Source organism: Plecotus auritus, assembly GCF_963455305.1.
Source record: "Plecotus auritus genome assembly, chromosome: 4".
NCBI classification, from domain to species: Eukaryota; Metazoa; Chordata; class Mammalia; order Chiroptera; family Vespertilionidae; genus Plecotus; species Plecotus auritus.
Window position 1 is genome coordinate 177,654,811 of NC_137775.1, and position 23,884 is coordinate 177,678,694.

At 38.0% G+C, this 23,884-nt stretch overlaps 1 protein-coding gene across 2 annotated transcripts in view; it reads left to right on the top strand.

The window, feature by feature from the left end:
• The window catches only part of SP4 (Sp4 transcription factor), a 60,765-nt gene that overhangs the window by 30,876 nt on the left and 6,005 nt on the right, over window positions 1-23,884 (top strand). For both annotated transcript variants that reach the window (XM_080663569.1, XM_080663570.1), the window contains exons 4-5: window positions 5,675-5,903; window positions 17,784-17,983. In XM_080663569.1, the coding sequence (XP_080519695.1) occupies window positions 5,675-5,903; window positions 17,784-17,983 (429 nt within the window). The remainder of the gene's footprint in view (window positions 1-5,674; window positions 5,904-17,783; window positions 17,984-23,884) is intronic.

Here is a 23,884-nt window from a genome sequence, read left to right on the forward strand (position 1 = left end):
CTTTTCCCTATATGAACAAAGAATTGAGAAGAGTGACCCTTAATCTGGATAAAGGCCAGAATAAATAGAAATGACTAGAAGTCAGAGAGAAGTGTATGTCTTTGTTTTGACTAAGCTTTTCTCCCCAATTCCTACTTTACTCATTGTGTCTTCCTAACCTATGGGAGGCACTCAATAAATGCTTATTGTAGTAAATTGCACTGAATACATAAACTGGGGCTGCTTTATACATTGGCTTGTTTGTGTGTCAACCTCCCAAATTAGGAGGAGGAAAAATATATACAAATTGAGTCCTTTTATTTGTGTGCCCGTTAATTTGTAATTCTGAGAATTGCCAAGTAATATTCTATAACCCAATAATTTTGGAGGAAAATATGAACTTTTATTACAAACTAACATCAGATATTTCTGTCATTAAAAATTTCTATCATTAACAAGATTGTTTGTGGAACATGGGCTCTAGAAAACGATGACTTAGACACACTTTAATACTTACAAGAGCCAGTGTCATACATATTTTTTAAACTAAGCATTTATGGAGGTCTGTTAACTTTCCCAGGACACTAGGGCAGTGGTCGGCAAACTCATTAGTCAACAGAGCGGCAAACCCGATCACTGCACTAGGATATTGCCAGTCAATATCCGGGACATTGATTTGGGAGTTTCTACCACTGTGTTTTCAGAGTTCTTATACTGGCACATTTAATTGTAATGACTCAATGCATGTTTTGTATATTTTTGCATAATTTGCAAACTATTTAAATAAACTTTGAAAGTTGTCAGCCTGTTTTTAAATTAAATATTTTTATTGCATTATTGAAGTGTGTATGTATAATATTTGTATTTAACATGGTTAGGTAGTTTTCTTGTGTTAAAGTAGGCTTCTCCAAAGTGTTCTTTGATAGGATCAAAATAGATCTATGATTTAGTTTCTAGCTTTGAAAATTTAGCAACTGGTTTTCAAGTTCAAATTGAAGACAAGTTGATTTATAAAATCATGATTCACAAGAGACTGAATACTTTTTTGGTTGTTTTTTTATTTTTAATATAAACTAAGACATAAATCTTTCCAATTACTGGAATGCTCTTAGTCTTCTATTCCTGGCATCAAAGTATTTGACAAACCAAATAATCAAAATTAATTGTTGAACATGGGATCAGAGCATTAGGAGGTAGGTCAGCAGGTTATGTGTGAAGTCTGTGAAAGGGCCTAACATGGTGCCTGATGGTGGTCATTATGAGTTTTCTTGGAGTGGAAGCTGTATCCACTATGGTAGAGTTTATTCTAATAACTAGAATATTGTTGCCTTCTAGTAGTGTCTTAAAAATGATAGTTCTAGATAAATAATGATTATTCTTACTATTCACTTTTCTTAAATTCTATATTGAATATTAAAAATGTCATTAGATTTTCTCAAGAAGAGCATCTTAAAATTAAACTGTGTTACAATTCTACATGTAAAATTCTTTAGGGAAACATTATTTTTGCAATGACTACTTTAATCTATTTAATGTTCTTTCTTGTCAGAAACAGTTTTACATGCTGATGCTTTTTAGTGTTGTCCTCACATCTTGGTATAACACTTTTGGAAAATTAATCCTTGTGGTGACTGCACTACTTTTTTAAAAAGCATTATAGATAGATAGATAGATAGATAGATAGATAGATCTCCAAATTAAATTACAGCCATTTCAAACCATGTCAATGAAGTGGATTTTGAGCAAACTTATATAGCAGGTACTCAGGAAATGTTTGTTGAATGAATACATTTCACTTATACACTAGATTCTCATCTAGAGATCTAAGACTTGTAGAAATCTGAATGGCTCTTATTAAGTATTTATACTTAATAAATTATGCAATTTCTTTGTATTAGAGTTAACGTTCCTCTTGAGTATTTGTCATATTCCAAATACTGTGCTGTGTTACATACATATGTTATCTCAACTAATACCCATCACTTTCAGGTCCTCAAAGAAACTGCAGAGAGAATTAGAATGCAAAGACAGATCTACCTGACCCCAAAGCTCTGTTTAATCTGTAGACTGCTAAACTGTCTGTTGTGCCTACTCAGTAACTCAATATTGGTTTACAAATTAACATGACCAATGCTATGTAAATAGTTCTGGAAGTCATTGGCTAATATGGTCACCTTCATTTAAGAAGTGCGGTGAGCCCGGCGGGTGTTGCTCAGTGGTTGAGCGTTGACCTATGACCCAGGAAGTTATGGTTCAATTCCCAGTCAGGGCACATGCCGGGGTTGCAGGCTTGATCCCCAGTGGTGGGTGTGCAGGAAGCAGCCGATCCATGATTCTCACCATTGGTGTTTATATCTTTCTTTTCCTCTCTGAAATCAATAAAAATATATTTTTTAAAAAGTACAGAGAGCATTCAGTTATTAATATTTTCAGTTTATGGTTCTGTAGAAAAACACATAGTTAAATCTCTTGAATATGGTAAAGAAATATTTTACTATGTTTGTAAAGGTGTTAATTCACAGTCGTGTAGTTTATAGTTTTTATAGGTATATAAATGTACCATATAAGTTTTCATATACTTCAAAATTAGTTAAGGTTATTTATAATTATATGAATAAATGAGAGCCATGATCATTAGTTATTTGGAAATTCAGCTTAAGCAGGGCTTTTTAATGTTGACATTATAGGCCAGATAAGGCTTTATTGGGAGGGCCTGTCCTGTGCATTGTAAGATGTGTAGCAGCATCCCTACTCTCTGCCTACTAAAGAACAGTAGTAGTTCCCCAAGTTTTGATGATCAAAAATATTTTCAGACATTGCCAACTCTCCCCTGGAAGACAAAATTACCTTATTGAGAACCACTAGTTGAGATTTAGAACCAACAAAAGTAGAAATTTTTTATAGTTACCTTTTAAAAAAAAGCTTTATTGAGGTATGATTCATATATCATACAATACAGCCATTTAGAGTTTACAGTGGCTTTTAGTATATTGACAGAGTTGTACAGCTATCACTATGATCTAATTTTAGGACATTTTCATAGCCTTATTTTGACACATTAACCATCTCTTCCCATTTTTTCTCCCCATCTCCCTAGCCATAGATATACCTGGTTATCTTTTTACTAGAGGCCCAGTGCACGAAATTTCGTGCGCTGGGAGGGGTCCCTCAGCCCGGCCTCCACCCTCTCGCAGTCCGGGAGCCCTCAGGGGATGTCTGCCTGCCTCGAAGGTGGGAGAGGGTCCTGCCACTACCACTGCACTTGCCAGCCGTGAGCCCATCTTCTGGCTGAGTGGCGCTCCCCCTGTGGGAGAGCACTGACCACCGGGAGGCAGCTCCTGCATTGAGCGTCTGCCCCCTGGTGGTCAGTGCAGATCATAGTGGCCAGTCATTCTGCCAGTTGATTTGCATATTAGCCTTTTATTATATAGGATTTTTAGGAATATACAGCTTTCTTGTTTGTTTTAAGTCAGATTATAAAGCAAACCAAAGTCTACTGCATACTGTGTTTATTGGCAATGTAGAAATATATTCTTTCCTGTATATATCTTCAAAGATCCTTAGACATTTGTTTAGACAGACTGAATTTAGTCTGTAGAGGAAAAAAATAAACCTAAATAGGCTCGGTTAAGAATTGTGATTAACAAGAAGTCTCTCTAGCCCTTGATGGCAGGTTTTTATTACAGAAATAAACAGTTTTTGTTTTTCCTGATCAGTTCTAGTAGATGACCTTATTTCCTAGGCTATATGTAAAAACAAACAAAAAAACACATTTTGAACTTGTTGGGTTTAAGCAGAAAGCTGACATGATGTGTCTTACATTTTAGAACAAATCTTCTGGGAACTGTGTTAAGAATGAACTTAACAGTCCTGGCCAGGTAGCTCAGTTGGTTAAAGTGTCATCCCAATATACCAAAGTTGTGAGTTTGATCCCCAGTCAGGGCACTTACAAGAATCAACCAATGAATGCATGAATGAGTAGAACAGCAGGTCAAGTTTCTCTCTGCCCCCCCCCCCCGCCCTTTCCTCTGTCCCCCTCCTTCTGCCCTTCCTCCATTCCTCTCTCTCAAATCAATAAATAGAAAAATGTCTTTTAAAGAATAAACTTAAAGAGGAAGGAGGACAGTGGTGGCAAGGAGACCAGTTAGAAAACTATTGTAGTAATCAAGTAAGAGAAAACGGTGGCTTGGAAGTGGTGGAGAAATGCTTGGATCCTAGATCTATTTTGAAGGAGCAGTCAGCAGGGATCAAGAATAAAGATTACTCCACAGATTATGATCTAAAGATTGATAGGTGGAATTGTATGCTTTTAAGAAATACAAAATTCTGATAATGGTCAAGTTTATCAGTATTTCCTTTTGGTTTTTGTTTTGGGATTTTGTTTAAAAGACCCTGTGGTTCTTCTGTATTTTCTTCTAATATTTTTTGTTCTGCTTTGTTTTAGTTTTTTTACATTTAGGATTTTTGGTTTTGGCATGTTTTATTTTTAATATAAATCTGTTTGCATTTTACTTTTGTGTGTGATAGGGGATTATCTAAATGTCTTTGTCTCACCCCCACCCCATGCACACCCAGATAGCCAATAGTCCCAATCCAAAACATGGTTAAAGTACTACATATGCCACTTTAAAATAATCCCTTTTATTTTATACTCAGTACTCACATGTTTATTTCTGCTACCATATTTTATTCAATAGTAACAGTAGCTAACATGTAATGAACAATTTTGTGCTGGACACTGTGATAAGGGATTTGTGAAAATTAACTTTTTAATCCTCATCAGCTCTCTGAGGTGGAAGCATTCCTTTATATATAGGTGTTTTCTTCCATTTATATACTTCCATTTATATTCCCACACCTGATAGGGAGAAAATAGACTGTCTTAAAAGAAAGGAAAATTATAAAGCATACTCACGTACACATAAGGATCAATTTAAGCCATGTAAATAGCTATTTTTTCCAAAGTATGTATTATTTATGTTTTTCACTAAGTGAAGAAGCCAAGTTGGTATATGTGCTAACTTGAGAGGTGAAGTCTAAGCTATAGAAAATGAGTGAACAGAGTCAATGTCCTAAAAGTCTGTGTTATGATTGTACTAACAGTATGTAATAAACATAGGTGTTTTTGCATTTAAAAAAAAAGTATTTAGCTCAATGTGCATAAATTAAAAATACTTCAATAAAGAGATATTTGCTTAATTTGAAGTATTTAGGAATGAGAAAATGTCTATAAAACTTGATCTTTTTAGTTACTTTTCATTCATTTTCTTGGAGTGAATGAGATATGTTGCTTACTGTGGAAATGGTAATAATAATGCTTTGTATTTATATAGCATCTTTCATCTGAGGATCTCAAAGTGCTTTTCAAATAATGTCTCATGAATCCTCACAGCACTTCAGTGAGGTAGGTAGGTGGCAAGTATTATTATCTTCATTTTACAGATGGAGAAATTAAGCCACAAGAGGGTTAGATGATTTATGTATATAGTCCCACCAACAGGCTATAGAGGCAGCCTAAAGTATAAATATTCTATTTTAGGAGCATTGGCATAGTATAAACCATTAGCCCCTTTGCTGTTTGTACTTTACATACCTATTAGAAAAAATATGGTAGTTTTATAATGTTTACATTGAAATTATTGTTTTCCTTTCTCAATTAGAAAACATAATACTCTTTTTTTCTCCCCATTTTTAGGTCAGCAGCAAGGACAAGATGGCGTAAAGGTCCAACAAGCTACAATAGCTCCTGTAACTGTAGCAGTTGGAGGAATTGCTAATGCAACGATAGGTGCTGTTAGTCCTGACCAACTCACACAAGTGCATTTGCAGCAAGGCCAGCAAGCTTCTGATCAAGAGGTACAGCCTGGCAAGAGGCTTCGAAGAGTTGCCTGTTCCTGTCCAAATTGTAGGGAAGGAGAAGGAAGGTAAATGCTCTGTTACCAACTCTGCCTCTCTGGCAGGCATAAAATAGCTAACGCCATGCCATTGGGTGGGTACTTTGATCATTAGAACAGCACTAGCTTCGTAGTCCAGAGTTGAGATACAGTGTTGTTATGAAGGGGATTACATTGAGCTGTTCTAGGAATAGCTCTGCACCTTGTACCTTACACTTTTTTGCAATTGTTTAATTTTTTTCATTTATCATGTAAAAACTTTAAATAACTTTATTGACATAAAACTTACATATCATATAATTAAGTCATTTAAAGTATACATTTCAATAGTTTTCAATATTCTCACAGATGGATGTAGTACATCCATCACCACAATTAATTTTAGAACATTTTTGTCACCCCCAAAAGAAACCCTGTATTCTTTAGCCATTACCGCCCTCATTCCCACCCTTCCCAGCTCTAGGCAACCACTATAGCTTTATAGATTTGCCTATTCAGAACATTCGTATAATGAGTCACATAATCTATGGTCTTTGTGACTGGTTTTATTCACTTAGCCTAATGTTTTCAAAGTTTTTTTGTATTATAGCATGCATTAGCACTTTAATCTTTTTAATGAACAAATAATATTTCATTGTATGTACTATATATACAATATTTTATCATCCATTCATCAGTTGATGGACATTTGGCATTTTTCACCTGTTGGCTATTCTACTGCTATAAACATTCTTTTCTTTCTTTTTTTTTTTTTTTGCTGTAAAAATTCTTATACAACTTTTTATGTAGACATATGTTTTCATTTCTCTTTAGGTATATGCCTAGGAATGGAATTACTGGTTCATATGGTAACTCTAGTCTAACCATTTGAAGAACTGTCAGAACATTTTCCAGTGTGGCCAAATCATTTTATGTTCCCACCAGCACTGAATGAGGGTTTTGATTTCTCTACATTATTGCCAACACTTGTTATAATCTGACTTTTTTATTACAGTTAACCTAGTGGGTGTGGCGTGGTATTTAAGTGTGGTTTTGATTTGTATTTCCCTGATGACTAATGACATATAGTATGTTTTCAGTGCTTGGTGGCAATTTGTGTATATTTGGAGAAATACCTATTATCTTTTGTTCATTTTATTTCTTTTTATTATTGAGTTGTAATGGTTCTTTATATATTCTAGATACAAATCCCTTATCAAATACATGATTTGTAAACATTTTCTCCCAGTCTGTGAGTTGTCCTTTCACTTCCTTGATATTGTCCTTTGAAGCACAAAAGTTTTTATTTTAATGAAGTTCAGTCTTTTCTTTGGTTGCTTCTGCTTTTGGTGTTGTATCTAAGAATTCATTACCAAATCTGAGGTCACAAAAATTTCTAGTTTTCTTGTGAGAGTGTTACAGCTCTTGCTCTTGCATTTAGATCTTTGGTCATTTTGAGGTTAAATTTTTTATATGGTATGAAGTAAGGGTTCACTCAGCACCATTTGTTGAAAAGACTATCCTTTCCTCATGTACTGAATGGTCATAGCATCCTTGTCAAAAAGCAATTGACCCTAGACACACAGGTTTATTTCTGGACTCTCAGTTCTGTTCATTGATCTATGTCTGTCTCTATATTAATACCACTCTGTGTTGATTACTTTGGCTTTGTAGTAACTTGAAATTCAGAAGTTTGAGCGTTCTGACTTTGTTACTTGTTTTCAGTATTGTTTTGGCTGTATAGAGACCCTTGGAATATGTGAATTTTTAGAATCAGCTTGTCAGTTTATATAAAGAAGGAAGATGAGATTCTAATGATGGTGGCATTGAATCTTTAGATCAATTTAGGGAATATTGCCAACTTAATAGTATTAAGTCTTCTGATCCAAATGATATGTGGTTTTCTATTTAGATCTTCTAATTTCTTTCAAAATTGGTTTATAGTTTTCAGAGTATAAGTTTTGTACTTTTTTTGTTAAATTTATTCCTAAGTATTTTATTCCTTTTGATGTTTATGTAAATGGAACTGTTTTCTTGATTGTTCGTTGCAAATGTATAGAAATACAATTGTTTTGTATATTGATTTTGAGTCCTGCAACATGGCTAAACTCTTTCATTAGTTTTAGTAATATTTTTAGTGGATTCCTCAGTTTTCCATATGTAAGATCATGTCATCTGCAATGGAGATAGTTTGATTTTGTCCTTTCCATTCTTGATGACGTTTGTTTCTTTTTCTTAACTAATTGTCCTGTCTAGAACCTATAGTACAGTGTTGAATAGAAATGGAGAAAGTGGACATCATTGTTTTGTTCCTGATCTGAGGGGGAAAGCATCAGTCTTTTGCCATTAAATATAGTATTAGCTCTGAATTTTTCAAATATGTCTTTAAGTTAAGAAAGCATGCTCTATTCCTACTATATTGAGTGGTGTGTTTTTTTAATCTTGAAAGGGTGTTGGATTTTGTCCATTGCTTTTCTGTATCTGTTGAGCTGATCATGTAGTTTTTGTCTTTTACTCTATAATATGACATATTACAGTAATTGATTGTTGGATATTAAAGTACTTTTACATTCATAGGATTAAATCCAACTTGCTCATGTTTCATAATTATTTTTATATGTTACTGGATTTGGTTTGTTAGTGTTTTGTTGAAGATTTTTGCATCTATGTTCATGAGAATTATTGGTCTGTAGGTCTGTAGTTTTCTCTCTTTTTTTTGCATTTTAATTTCATTATTGGTTAAGATATTACATATTTGTCCTCATCTCCCCATTACCTTCCCACTTATGCCCTCACCCCCCTGTTGTCTGTGTCCACTGGTTAGGCTTATATGCATGCATACAAGTCCTTTGGTTGATCTTCCCCCCTTACCCCCACCCTCCCCTTCTTTCCCTCTGAGGTTTGACAGTCTGATCCAGGGGTCCTCAAACTACGGCCTGTGGGCCACATGCGGCCCGCCGAGGACATTTATCCGGCCCGCAGGGTGCCGCTGCCTGTCCTGCTTAGCAGCCGACTCGTCCCAGGCCCGCAATGCGCATAGGAATTTGTTCATAGTTTTTTTTTTTAAACTATAGTCCGGCCCTCCAACGGTCTGAGGGACAGTGAACTGGCCCCCTGTTTATAAAGTTTGAGGACCCCTGGATGCTTCCCTGTCTCTGGATCTGTTTTGGATCTTTAGTTTATGTTGTTCATTATTTCCTATAGATGAGTGAGATCATGTGATATTTATCTTTCTCTGACTGGCTTATTTCACTTAGCATAATGCTCTCCAGTTCCATCCATGCTGTTGCAAATGGTAGGAATTCCTGCTTTTTTAGCACAGTGTAGTATTCCATTGTGTAGATGTACTACAGTTTTTTAATCCACTCATCTGCTGATGGGCACGTAGGCTGTTTCCAAATCTTAGCTATGGTAAATTGTGCTGCTATGAACATAAGGGTGCATATATCCTTTCTGATTGGTATTTCTAGTTTCTTAGGATATATTCCTAGGAGTGGGATTACTGGGTCAAATGGGAGTTCCATTTTTAGTTTTTTGAGGAAACTCCATACTGTTCTCCACAGTGGCTGCACCAGTCTGCATTCCCACCAGCAGTGCATGAGGGTTCCTTTTTCTCCGCATCCTCTCCAACATTTGTCGTTTATTGATTTGTTGATGATAGCCATTCTGACAGGTGTGAGATGGTACCGCATTGTCGTTTTGATTTGCATCTCTCGGATAATTGGTGACTTTGAGCATGTTTTCATATGTCTCTTGGCCTTCCTTCTGTCTTCTTTTGAAAAGTTTCTATTTAGGTCTGTTGCCCATTTCTTGATTGGATTGTTTATCTTCCTTTTGTTGAGTTGTAGGAGTTCCCTGTAGATGTTGGAGATTAAACCCTTATCAGTGATAACATTGGCAAATATGTTCTCCCATGCAGTGATCTTTCTTGTTGTTTTGTTGATGGTTTCTTTTGCTGTGCAAAAGCTTTTTATTTTAATGTAGTCCCATTTGTTTATTTTCTCTTTATTTTCCACTAGAGGCCCGGTGCATGAAATTCGTGCATGGGGGAGGGAGTGTCCCTCAGCCCAGCCTGCACCCTCTCCAATCTGGGACCCCTTAAGGGATGTCCGACTGCCCGTTTAGGCCCAAACCCAATAGGATCGGGCCTAAACGGGCAGTCGGACATCACTCTCACAATCCAGGACTGCTGGCTCCCAACTGCTTGCCTTCCTGCCTTCCTGATTGCCCCTAACCGCTTCTGCCTGCCAGCCTGATCACCCCCTAACCACTCCCCTGCCAGCCTGTTTGCCCCTAACTGCCCTCCCCTGCAGGCCTGGTCACCCCTAACTGCCCTCCGCTGCAGGCCTCGTCACCCCTAACTGCCCTCCCCTGCAGGCCTGGTCACCCCCAACTGCTCTCCCCTGCAGGCCTGGTCACCCCCAACTGCTCTCCCCTGCAGGCCTGGGTCTCCCCCCCCCAACTGCCCTCCCCTGCAGGCCTGGGTCTCCCCCCCAACTGCCCTCCCCTGCAGGTCTGGTCCCCCCTAACTGCTCTCCCCTGCAGGCCTGGGTCCCTCCCAACTGCCTTTCCCTGCAGGCCTGGGTCCCTCCCAACTGCCTTTCCCTGCAGGCCTGGTCGCCCCCAACTTCCCTCCTCTGCCAGCTTGGTCACCCCTAACTGCCCTCCCCTGCAGGCTTGATCGCCCCCAACTGCCCTCCCTTGTAGGCTTGGTTCCTCCCAACTGCCCTCCCTTGCAGGCCTGGTCCCTCCCAACTGCCCTTCCTTGCTGGCCACATGGGGGCAGGATCTTTGACCACATGGGGGCAGTCATCTTGTGTGTTGAAGTGATGGTCAATCTGCATATTACTCTTTTATTAGATAGGATAGAGGCCTGGTGCACGGGTGGGGGCCAGCTGGTTTGCCCTGAAGGGTGTCCCAGATCAGGGTTGGGGTTCCCTTGGGGCGTGGGGCGGCCTGGGCAAGGGGCCTGTGGTGGTTTGCAGGCCGGCCACGACCCCTGGCGACCCAAGCGGAGGCCCTGGTATCTGGGGTTTATTTATCTTCTACAGTTGAAACTTTGTAGCCTAGAGCGGAGCCAAGCCTTCTGCTTGCTCTGTGGCGGCAGTCATTTTTGGGGGGATTTATGTATCTTCTATATTTGAAACTTTGTAGCCTTAAGCGGAGGCCTGGGCCAGCCAGGGTGTGCGGAAAGCTTGGCTTCCTTGGCTTCCATCACCGGGGGCAACCCTAGCCTCCTGCTCTTTCCAGCTCCGTGGCTGCCACCATTTCTGTTTGGTTTTATGTATCTTCTATCATTGAAACTTCGTAGCCTTGAGTGGAGGCCTAGGCCAGCAAGGGCAGGTGGAAAGCTTGGCTTCCTCCATTGCGGGGGAAACCCAAGCCTCCCTCCTGCTCTCTCTGGCTGTAGCCATCTTGGTTGGGTTTATTTGCATATTTGCTCCTGATTGGCTGGTGGCCGTGGCTGGTGGGCGTGGCTTGTGGGTGTAGCGGAGTGATGGTTAATTTGCATATTACTCTTTTATTATATAGGATTGCCCTAGGAGCAGTATCAGTGAAGAAGTTCCTTCGGCATATGTCTGAGATTTTGCTGCCTGTGGATTCCTCTAGTATTTTTATGGTTTCCCGTCTTATGTTTAAGTCCTTTATCCATTTGAGTTTATTTTTGTGTATGGTGTAAGTTGGTGGTCTAGTTTCATTTTTTTGCATGTATCTGTCCAATTTTCCCAACACCATTTATTGAAGAGACTGTCTTGATTCCATTGTATGTCCCTGCCTCCTTTGTCGAATATTAATTGGGCATATTGGTTTGGGTCGATTTCTGGGTTCTCTATTCTATTCCATTGATCTATATGTCTGTTCTTGTGCCAGTACCAGGCTGTTTTGAGAACAGTGGCTTTGTAATACAGCTTGATATCTGGTATTGAGATCCCACCTATTTTGTTCTTCTTTCTCAGGATTCCTGCAGCTATTCGGGGTCTTTTTTTATTCCAGATGAATTTTTGGAGAGTTCATTCTAGGTCTGTGAAATATGCCGTTGGTATTTTAATATGTAGTTTTCTTATAATGAATGTTTTTGCTTTCATAGAATGATTTGCTAAGTGTTCCTTCATCTCCAGTTTTATTTTTGAAGGAGTTTGTTGAAGAATTGGTGGTAATTCTCTAAGTGTTTTATGAAATTCACTGGTGAAGCTGTCTGGCCCTGGGCTTTTTTTATGGGTACTTTTTTTTTTTTACTTCTAATTCAGTCTGTATGTGTGTGTTTTTTACTTCTAATTATTTGGTATGTGTGTGTTTTCTCATTGATTATTTGTTTGAGTCAGTTTTGGTACTTTGTGTCTTTCTAGGAATTTGTCCACCTCATCTGTTATTTAAGCAATTAGCATATAATTGTTCTCATTTTATGAACATATCATTGAAAATAGAGCTTGAAATCTCCAACCATTGTTGAATTGTTTATTTCTCAATTTCTGTTAGTTTTCACTTCATCTCTTTTGGTACACTCTTGTTACTCTCTGGTTTAAGTGCATGTATGTTTATAATTGTTATATCTTCTTGATAGATTGACCCATTTATCTTTAACAAATCTTCCTCTTTTATTTTAAAGTTTTTATTGTCTGACGTTAGTATTGTCACTCCAGCTATCTTGAGTTGTTGTTGGCATATCTATTTCCATCGTTCTACCTTCAACCTCTGTATCTTTGAATGTAAAGTGTGTCACCTGTAGACAGCAAGCATATAGTTGTTTCCATTTTTTTAATCCCATCTGACAAAAATCTGCCTTTTGATTGGATTGTATAATACATTCACATTTGATGTTACTGACATAGTTGAACTGACTGCCATTTTACTTTTTATTTTCCATATACCTTGCCTTGTTTTGTTCCTCTATTCCTCCTTTACTTCTTTTACATTAAGTGAATGTAATATAGCATTTTAACTTGTAATTTTGTACTTTAATTTCATTAATGATTTTTTTCATTATATTATTTTTTGAGTTACTTTTTTAATGGCAGTTCTAGGCTTTACCATAGATATCATAATCAGTTTAACATTTATAGTAACTTAATTCCAGTGAGTTATACAAAAGTTACTCCTATATAAGTCTATTCCTTTGCTTCTTTTTGTGGTATTAATTCTTACACATAGTATAAATGCTACAAACTCAACAATACATTGTTATAATTATTACTTTATATAACTTCATTTAAAGAAGTGGAGAGAAGGCAAGCAAGTATGTATAGCTTTTGCTATGTTAACTGTATCACTTCTAATTCACTGTATTTGTTTCTGTGGACTTGAGTTTCCATCTGGGGTCATTTTCTTAGCCCAGTACAGCTTTCCTCTCATCCACCTCCTTTGTGCTTTATTTTCTTTTTGGCAAATATATTACAGATATTGCATTTCTATAATGTTGTAGGTTTGATAATACATTTTATACATATTATTTATAAAATTGCTTTTGAAATTAGGTAAGAAGAAATATGCAGTTATATTGTCCTCTGTAATTACATAATTACCATTGCTGGTGCTCTTTGTGTGCAATATAATTACTTTTTGGGTTCATTTGCTTTCAGCTTGAACAACTTTCTTTAGTATTTTTTGCACAACAGGTCTGCTAGCTTGCAAATTCTGTCAGTTTTTGTTTATCTGGGAATATCTTTATTTCACCTTTATTTTTGAAAGATAGCTTTACTGGATATAAGATTCTTGTTTGAGTTTTCTTTGAACACTCTGAATATGTTTTCCTACTGCTATCTAAACTTGTTTCTGTTGAGAAATCAGCCTTTAATCTTAGTGGGGTCCCCTTGTAAATGATGAGTCATTTTTCTGTTGCTGCTTTCAAGATTTTTGTCCTTAGAGTTGGGTTTCAAGATTTCGGTATAAATATCTATTTGTGGATCTCTGCATTTATCGTACTTGGTGTTTGTTGAGCTTCCTGCATATGTAGATTAATGTTTTTCAATAACTTTTCAGCCATTATTTCTTAGAACATTTTTTCTACTCTACTCTCTCCTCTCCCCACCCCTGCCCCTTCTGTCCACCCTGTCCACCCCCTGTTCTGCCCACCCCTACTGTATGTTGGTGTCCCACATTTCTGTGACACTGTTAATTTTTCTTTGTTCTTTTTCTTGTCTGTTTTTGGATTGCATAATTTCTGTTGATCTATGTTCTACTTCTCAATTTTCTTCCTTCTCTTAAGTACCTCTAGCAAATTTTTCATTTCAGTTGTAATTTTCATTTCTAGAATTTCTAATTGATTTTTTCTTGAATCATTTCTGTTTATCAGTGTTCTCTATTTGATGTGACATTGTCATTATGCTTCTTTAATCATGGTGTCCTTTAGTTCTTTCAACATATTTATAATTGCTACTTTGAAGTTTCATTAAATCTGATTGCTTTTCACAGGAAGTTTCTCTTCCCTATTTTTTTTGTTTGTTTCTGGTGTATGGGTCATACTTTCTTATTTTGTGTTTTTGGGTTTTTTTTGCATATCTCATAATTTTTTGTTGGAAACTAGATAGTTTAGGTAATACTGTGTTTCCCCGAAAATAAGACAGTGTCTTATATTAATTTTGCCCCCAAAGACACGCTAGGTCTTATTTTCAGGGGATGTCTTATTTTTCCATGAAGAAGAATACTGTACACATTTATTGTTAAATGAAAATAAAGGAAATTTATTACCTGTATACGGTACAGTAGTACGGTAGTTGTCAACACAAACCAGACAAACTGTGAATCCTACAGTATCAAGAATTGACTCATTTATTCAATGACAATCATGTCATCATCTTCTGGAACATCATCATAACAATCCAATTCCTGAATTTCCTGGTGAATTTCTTGTGACTCCATTTCTTTCAGAATCAGTGGACCAAATCTCTCATGTTTAGCAATAGCACTGTCTTTAAATGAGTACTTCTTGCCAAGGTAGCCTGCTCGCAGTGCATTTGCAATGCAACTGTCAGTGATTTTCTCCCATGAATTCTTCACCCAAGTCACAACTTCTTGCAGTTTAGGTTTCACAAAGTTTCCACGCTGATTTCTCTCCATTCTATTTTCAATGTAGTCATTAATTTCCATGCGAAAATTGTCTTTGAATGGCTTGTTTATTGCAATATCAAGAGTTTGGAGATAGGCCGTCATTCCTGCGGGAATCATTATCTGATCTATTTTTCTTTTGTGAAGAAATGTCTTCATGTCTTTAGCGCGGTGAGTGCTGGCTGCATCCCAGACTAGCAGACCTCTTTGGCTCCCTCGCATAACAAGCAGCAGCATTAAATCGACCCACTTCCTTATAACTGCTTGTGTGGCCCAGGCTTTTTCAGTTTCAGGAATAAAAATGCCCAAAACACGTTCAATCTTTTCCTTCTTGTCCTTAGAAATGATTAAAGGTGGGATTTTAGTGCCATCCAGACGAATTGCCAAAATACAGGAAACACGTGCACTTTCGTAAGCAGTGGAGGGAATGTACGCTAAGGAGGCACCCCGCTGTTCAATTGTTTGAGATGATTGGCCCATAAACACTGCAGTTTCATCCATAGCAATCATGTTGGAAAGATTGTATTTAGAGAAGTCAGCATCATCAATAAAGGACTTGAATGCAAGTGCTCGCTTAATAACTTGAGTATCTTCCAACCTAAACAATGTTGTAGATCTTCTTAAAGACAGTTCACTTCACTGAAGGAAATTATCCAGCCAGTGTTGTGATGCTTTGAAGTCTTTGGGGGCTATGTCAAACTGTGGTGCCATTGCAAGGGCAAATTCTTGAATCTGAGCCCTATTCACAACCAAAGCCTTTGCTCTCCTGTCAACAACCCATTCACAGATCAGGTCTTCCAGCTCGGAAAATAATGGTTGCCGACCTGATCCACACTTGGCGCTTTTTAGCATTTCCCTTGTCCACTTGTTCAATGAGGTTACCATACTCTGCTCGCCATTTTCAGACCAATTGGATACTCAACATCTTCTCTTTGCAGAAAGCAGTAAGATTTTGGCCCCAAGAGTCTTCCACGATTCCTTTCTTGTACTCCACGGAGTAGCTTTTTCTTTTTGCGCTCATTTCTAGGGGTAAAAAAAAAAGGAATTGGGGTATCAAGGTGGGGGAGGGGGGTCACTCAAAATGACACAGGGGGGATCAGAGGAGGGAATCGAAATGGCACAGGAGAATCAGAGGGGGGATTACCATTTTAGTAACCCCTTTTGATCCTCCGGTGTCATTTTGATTGTCCCCTTTGATCCTCCTGTGTCATTTTAAGTGACCTTCCTCCCCCCACCCCTGTGCCACTGAACACCTTCACCAGACATCCCCCCTACCCCTTTATCAGACATTTACCCCCTGGGGCCTGCCTGGGGACTGTCACTGGGCTTGCTGGGGCCTGGATCTGGGCTGGAGCAGGGTCTGCCACTGACTGAGAACCTTCAGTCATCATGAAGGCGGCCGAGAGCATCAGGTAGTGTCACCAGAGACAGACCAGCACTCACCACCTTCGCCGCGTTCCATCCGCTCTAATCCTCCTGTTCTTCTACACACATCTGCGAAAGTCTCCTCCTCTCTCCTGCCCCGCGCTCACCGCTCACTCCGACCTCCGCTCCGCCTCCACACAGCAGTGACATCAAGACTCCGCATAACGTCACTGGTTGCTAGACGCCAGTCGGGGCGGCCCTAGCGACCAGTTTACGGTAAATTAATTTTCATTCTGAGACAGAGCCTGGGGGCCTTATTTTCGGGGGATGCCTTATATTTCACTCAGAAGGAAACCTGTAAGTAGGTCTTATTTTCGGAGGATGTCTTATTTTCAGGGAAACACAGTATATTGTAGCAACTCTTACTGTCCCTGCCCTCAGCCTCCCCCCAACTTGTTATTGTTTGCTTATTTATTTAGGGACTGGCTGGATTCTTTTAGAGCAGTGGTCGCCAACCTTTTGGACCTCACTGGTAGGCAACCGCTGTTTTAGAGACCCTCCTCAGTGGATGCAGACTTGAGTAGGGTATTCTGATGGTGACTCTGGGATGACAGTAGTTTTGGCAGGGATCTGTTGATTGTCTTTTTTCCCTGACCACACCCAGCTATTAAGTTCAACTAATTGCCAGTTGATTGCTCTGTTGTATTCAACAATGCCCTGGAGCATATATTTCTCCACAGTCTGATCCAATCAAATTCCTTTAAGTGCTAGGTCACTCACTAGGTCTGTGTTTGAGATTTATTCTGACTCTGGAGGGCTCCTCCCAGCTGTCTTTTTTCTGGCTTCTGTCTAACAATCTAAGCCAGTCTACAGTTCATCCTAGTTCTCCAATGAATCTATTAGTCTGTTCCCAGTTGCCTTTTGCAATAATCTCCATTGCTTTTAAGAACTCCTCGAGACTCAAACTTCTCCACACTCTGCTGCAAATGAAGTCAATTTGGGGCAGGGGTGGGGGTATTTGGAGCTCTCTTTTTATGGTATGCTTTCCCTCTGGCCAAAATCTTTGTGTCATGGTGGGGGTTGAGACAGTGGCACCTTTCTCTCAGTGGCATCCTTGCTCTAGGAGCTGAGTGCTTGTTGGCAGGGGGGCATCAGTAACGTCAGGTTTTCTTGGCTTGCATCTCATGGCTTGGGACTTCTGATTTAGGAACTACAGGTGAGTTGGGTCAAGGGCGATCTAAACCCCAATGTTTTCATCTTGTCCTATCCAAGGCAATCTCAGGAGTTGGGATTGGGTGGAAGAAGAAGGGAGTACCTTGGGGATTGAGCCTGCAACTGGGTTACATGCCCTTGATCAGAATTGAACCTGGGACCCTTCAGTCCACAAGCTGATGCTCTATCCGCTGAGCCAAACAGGCTAGAGCAGCAAAGCATGATTTAATTACTTTGATTCCCTTTTACTTTTCCATAATTATAAGCTTGGTGTTTGGGAGTGTAATTATGTTTGGTTTTTGTTTCTGTTAGAGGCAGTAATGAACCCGGAAAAAAGAAACAGCACATCTGTCATATTGAAGGATGTGGAAAAGTTTATGGCAAAACATCTCACTTACGAGCACATCTTCGCTGGCATACTGGAGAAAGGCCTTTTGTGTGCAACTGGATGTTTTGTGGTAAAAGATTCACAAGGAGTGATGAGCTTCAGAGACATAGAAGAACCCATACAGGTTAGTTGGTTTCTTTTTGGACTTGTATTTCCTACTTATTTTTTCAGTGCTTACATGAAAATTTTAATGATAATTAGCTATCATATTGGAAATAATGGACATTAAATAGAATTCACTTCAACAGTTATATGGAAGATGTTTAAAAATTTTTAACTCATATTCTACCTTTCGTCAACTTCATCAGCATAATTATATGATCTGGAATTTATTTCATTTGCTTATATTTTATTTTAGCAAGATGAATTCCAATTCTCTGTGGCTTTTTTTGTTTGTTTGTTTTTTGGTATCTAAGTAGATGAAAACAGAGTTGAATTAAGATTATTGGTGATTTTTTATTAGTTTTTGTTTTCTTACCATTCAGAAAATTGACTCAATTATCCAGAATAATAGCTCCATCTTTAGTTTCTTAGTGGTTGCCTGCCTTGGGGATTATAATTTACACTTTATAACAGTTTAGTTTGGATTAATACCAATTTTATTTCAATAGTATACACAAATTTTTTTCTTATATAGCTCTACCTTTCCATCTGCTGTTACTTTCACCAGTTACATCTTTGTACATTGTGTACCCATCAACACAAGGTTATAATGATTGCTTTGTACAGTTGTGTTTTAAACCAGATAGGAGACCAAATGAGTTATAAATCAGAAATTCATTTATACTGACTTTCATGTTTAACTATAGACTACCTTACTTGGTGTTCTTTATTTCTTCATATGGATTTAAGTTACCATCACCTTTTTGTTTTAGCCTGAAGGATTCTTTTTGGTATTTCTTATAGATGCAGTCTGCTGTGGGAAATGTTTTTGTTTTTATTCAACTGGGAATATCTTAATTTCTTATTTCTGAAAGATAGTTTTTGCTGTATATAGAATTCTTAGTTGACAGGTTTTTTCCTTCAATCTCTTTGAATATATTATCCCACCGGTTTCTGGCTTCCATGATCTATGATGAAAAATCAGCAGTTATTCTTATCCATAATCCCTTGTAGGTGATGTCACTTCTCTAGAGAATCTCTCTAGATTCTCTCTTTGTGTTTTACTTTAAACATTTTTATTATTATGTGTCTCCCTATGAATCTCTTTGCATTTAATCTACTTGGAGGTGATAGAACTTCTTGGATGTGTATGTTAGTGTTTTTCATCAAATTTCATAAGTTTTTAAATATCATTTCTTCAAATACTCTTTCTTTAAATACCTGAGACCAATAAATATTTTCGTTGCTGTGGGGCTCTGTGTGAATGTTGGGGCACCATTTAGCCCTCAACCAGACAGTTGACAACTCTGTCTTAGTGTTCACTTTCTGCTTATGCCAGTGGTTCTCAACCTTTCTGATGCCGCGACCCTTTAATACAGTTCCTCATGTTGTGGTGACCCCCAACCATAAAATGATTTTCGTTGCTACTTCGTAACTGTAATTTTGCTACTGTTATGAATCGTAATGTAAATATCTGTGTTTTCCGATGGTCTTAGGCGACCCTGCTAGCAGTTCTCAACCTGTGGGTTGGGTTGCGACCCACAGGTTAAGAACCGCTGCTGTAGAGCCTAAGACCATCGGAAAACACAGATATTTACATTACGATTCATAACAGTAGCAAAATTACAGTTACAAAGTAGCAACGAAAATAATTTTATGGTTGGGGGTCACCACAACATGAGGAACTGTATTAAAGGGTCGCGGCATCAGAAAGGTTGAGAACCACTGGCTTATGCAGAGCCTCAAAGGTTAGGCACAGGTGAAAGTTTGGTCTTTTTGGGCCTATGCTGCCCTAAGCATGTATGTAGCCTTCTAGATTCCAGGGAATATGTCAGAACTTTTCAGTACTCCTATGAATACCTTATCTCCCAGCTTTTGCTTTTAAGCTTGTTGTTTAGTTTATTTATTGCGTGTCCTAAATATTATTCATTGCCTCTGTCATCATGAAGTTAAAAACATTTGCCTGTAACTGGTTTAAACAAACACATGCCTGTCTCTACCCTGAATAAGAACTTTCACATTGGGCTACCTCCAAGTCAGTTAAATGCAAGTCTTTTACGTGGGGTCTTCCAAAGAACCACCAGGCGGATCAGGTAATGATCATTCTTTGGGAGTGAGAATTTGAAGGAGCTACGTTCTGTTCTGTTCCCTCTGGTGGCTCCCAAGCTGCTGGGGAGTAGAAAATAGAGTTACGCAAATTAAAACACCACAAAGCTTTCTGTTCTAGTCAAGCAAGATTCAGCCATTTTCCTTTAAAAAACACTCCCTGAGTTATTGCAAACCTTATTTAATTTCCAGAGTCAGAAGGGGTTGGTTTTGATAGTTTTGTTTAGTTTTGTGATTCTTTTCATAGAGGAGTGAATATTTGGAGGTCATCATCTTTATTGGCATTACCTCTTTCATGCCTTTGGATTTTGTTTTCCTCTTTATTTCTGAAGAATTATATGGATTAGAAAGAGTTGATAAGTTCTGTTTATGTTATATTGAATGATGCTGCCTATGGCATATTTAGGAGATGTCAGGTTCACAATTGAGTTGAGAAGTCTGGATCTTGATTTGGTCTTATAGATGATAGTTAATAGTTAAAACTATTAGCTTTTAACTATCATCTATAGGTAAGATAGCTTTTTAAAAAGACATTAATAATGAAATGACAAAAGGGCTTCTATATTTGGCTAGAATCTAGCCGCTAGATCATTGCTGAAGGAGGAAATAAAAAAATTACTCATTATGCAAATTAATGTTCCTATAAATTCATGGACTTATATTTCAACCAGTCTCTCAGAACAGTCTATTAATCTTACTCTTTTTTGTCAGCTTTAGTAATTACCTAAAACTTCTTAAGTCTTATTTCCTTTGTAACTTCCACTCAGCCTCACCTACTCTTAGTTATTTACTTCAAGAAAATTTAAGCCACATTACTTCACTCAAATGATCATCCCTTCCCCTTTTAATTTACTTTTACCACAGGTAATAATAGAGTAGAGTGTACTCATGAGAAGATTAGTTTAGATATTCTAGGCTGGGTAAGTAAGAGTATTCAGTAGGGACTGGTGGGTTGAGATATTGGAGGGGAGGGTTGGAGGAATCCAGGGACTTCAAGTCTCTTAGTTTGAATAATGGTTTCTTAGAACAAATAAAAAAATGATTTCTGTAAAAGTCTTAACCCTGGTATCGGAATGTGGCTTTATTTGGAAAGATGAAGTGATACTATGCCTAGATTTTAGGACCTAATGAGCCTTCAAGCCAATGACTGATGACCATATAAAAAGGGGGAAGACACAGAGATACAGGGAAAGGCTGTGTGAAGACAGAGGCAGATTGGAGAGATGCAGCTTCAAGTCAATGAATGGAGAGATGCAGCTTCAAACCAATGAGTGCCAAGGATTGCCAGACATTACCAGAAGGCTAGGATGAAGCAAGCAAAGGATGCTTCTCTAGAGCCTCTGATGGGAACACTGCCTACTGATTGATACCTTGACTTTGGACATCTACCTCCAAAAGAGAGAACTGTGAGAGAATAAATATCTATTGTTTTAAGCCACCCAGTTTGTGGTATTTTCTTACAGAAGCCCCAGGAAACTAATACAGTTCCCTAGTTTGCCCCTGAAATTAATTTTAATATATAAATATGGAAGTATGTTATTAAAAGACAAATTTAGAAATAACATTAATAATTCATAAAATGTTTTATACATTGTATTAGCTTAGGTTTGAGGGTAACATTTTAAAAACCAGGTTATAGGCAGAACTGTGACAGCTATAATTGTCTCTTAATGGTTAACTTCCAGTGAATAAGGCTTAAAAGATCTGATTTATTTCATTCATCCCTCAAATCTACAATTCCATTAGAAAACTAAGCAAATGTTTTCTGAGAAAAAGTACTGTTAAGATATCATGTTAAGAAATCATCTAATGTTTCTAAATATGAATTTTCTACTTAAATTATCTTAAAAGACTCTACTATATTTTAATGATCATGCAATACAGCATGGCATTCTCTTAGTAATCTAGGCAAAGAAACAAATGTGTTTTCTGAAGTCAGTTTATTAAACCAAAATTGTTAGGATTATGTTTTTGAGATTTTCTTAGAGAAGCATTTTTCAACCCTTTTCATCTCATGGCACAGATAAACTAATTACTAAAATTATGCAGCATGCCGAAACCAGTTTGGCTCAGTGGATAGAGCGTCAGCCTGCGGACTGAAAGGTCCCAGGTTCGATTCCGGTCAAGGGCATGTACCTGGGTTGCGGGCATGTCCCCAACAGGGGGTGTGCAGGAGGCAGCTGATCGATGTTTCTCTCTCTCATCGATGTTTCTAACTCTCTATCCCTCTCCCTTCCTCTCTGTAAAAAAATCAGTAAAATATATTAAAAAAATAAAAATAAAAAAATAAAATAAAATAATGCAGCACACCAAAAAATATATTTTCTGCCAATCTGACCAAAAAAAAAAAGGTATAATTTGGATTTTTTTCATGCTGGATGGCTACTGTGTTGGCTGTTGTCTTTAAAAAAAAAAAAAAAAAAAAAATATATATATATATATATATATATATATATATATATATATATATGAAAAAAGAGATCAGTGCCCCTGACTAAATAGTGTGCCATGAAATACCAGTTGCAAACTGCTGTCTTAGAGAAACAAAATTTTGAATTTGTCCCTCACATGCTTTGTGTTTTTGTAATGAAGATTTTTCACAGATCTTGAACTAAATGTCAGCTAAAATTTAATTTTTCAAGTTATATTTTATATAACTTACTAGTTATATTTTATATAACTATCAGTTTTCTGTTGTTGCTATAACAAAATACTGCAAATTTAATAGCCTAAAACTACACACATTTATTGTATCAGTTTCTTTATGTCGGAAGTTCGAGTAAGTTCTGCCTGTGTCTGCTTAGCTAGCATCTCACAGTCAAAATCAAGGTGTCAGCTGGGATGTGCTCCTTAAAGAAGGCTCAGGGGAAGAATTTGTTTCCAAAATCATTCACACTATCAGGCAAATTCAGCTTTTGTTGTTGTAGGATGGGGGTCCCTGTTTCCTTGCTGGCTGTCAGCGGGGGGCTGGTGGGTTTGTTCTGGAGGCTGCTAACATTCCTTCTTATACTTTTCTTTTTTTTTAATATATATATATATATATTTTTTTTTAAATATATTTTATTGATTTTTAATAGAGAGGAAGGAAGAGGGATAGATAGTTAGAAACATCGATGAGAGAGAAACATCGATCAGCTGCCTCCTGCACACCTCCTACTGGGGATGTGCCCGCAACCAAGTTACATGCCCCTGACCGGAATCGAACCTGTGACCCTTCAGTCCGCAGGCTGACGCTCTATCCACTGAGCCAAACCGGTTTTGGCTAATATATATATATTTTATTGATTTTTTACAGAGAGGAAGGGAGAGGATAGAGAGTTAGAAACATCGATGAGAGAGAAACATCGATCAGCTGCCTCCTGCACACTCCCTACTGGGTATGTGCCCACAACCAGGCTACATGCCCTTGACCGGAATCGAACCTGGGACCCTTCAGTCCGCAGGCCAACGCTCTATCCACTGAGCCAAACCGTTTAGGGCCCTTCTTATACTTTCATATGGCTCCCCCCTCCACCAACAGCAGGTCCAGTCCCTCTCAGCTCCTAATCTGTCTGATTTCTCCTGCTACATCTCTCTGACTCCAGCTAAAGAAAGGTCTCTCAGCTTTTAAGAGCCATGTGATTAGAATGGGCCCACTTAGGTATTTGAGAATAATCTTCCCCTGTTAACCTCTGTAAACTTCAGTTGCCGTATAATAAAATATACTCACAAGTTCTAGGAATTAGGGCATGGACATATTTGGGGGGCCATTCTGCCTAAGTAAACTAATATCAATAGTTTCTATAAGTAATTACATTAATTACCAAAAATATTAACC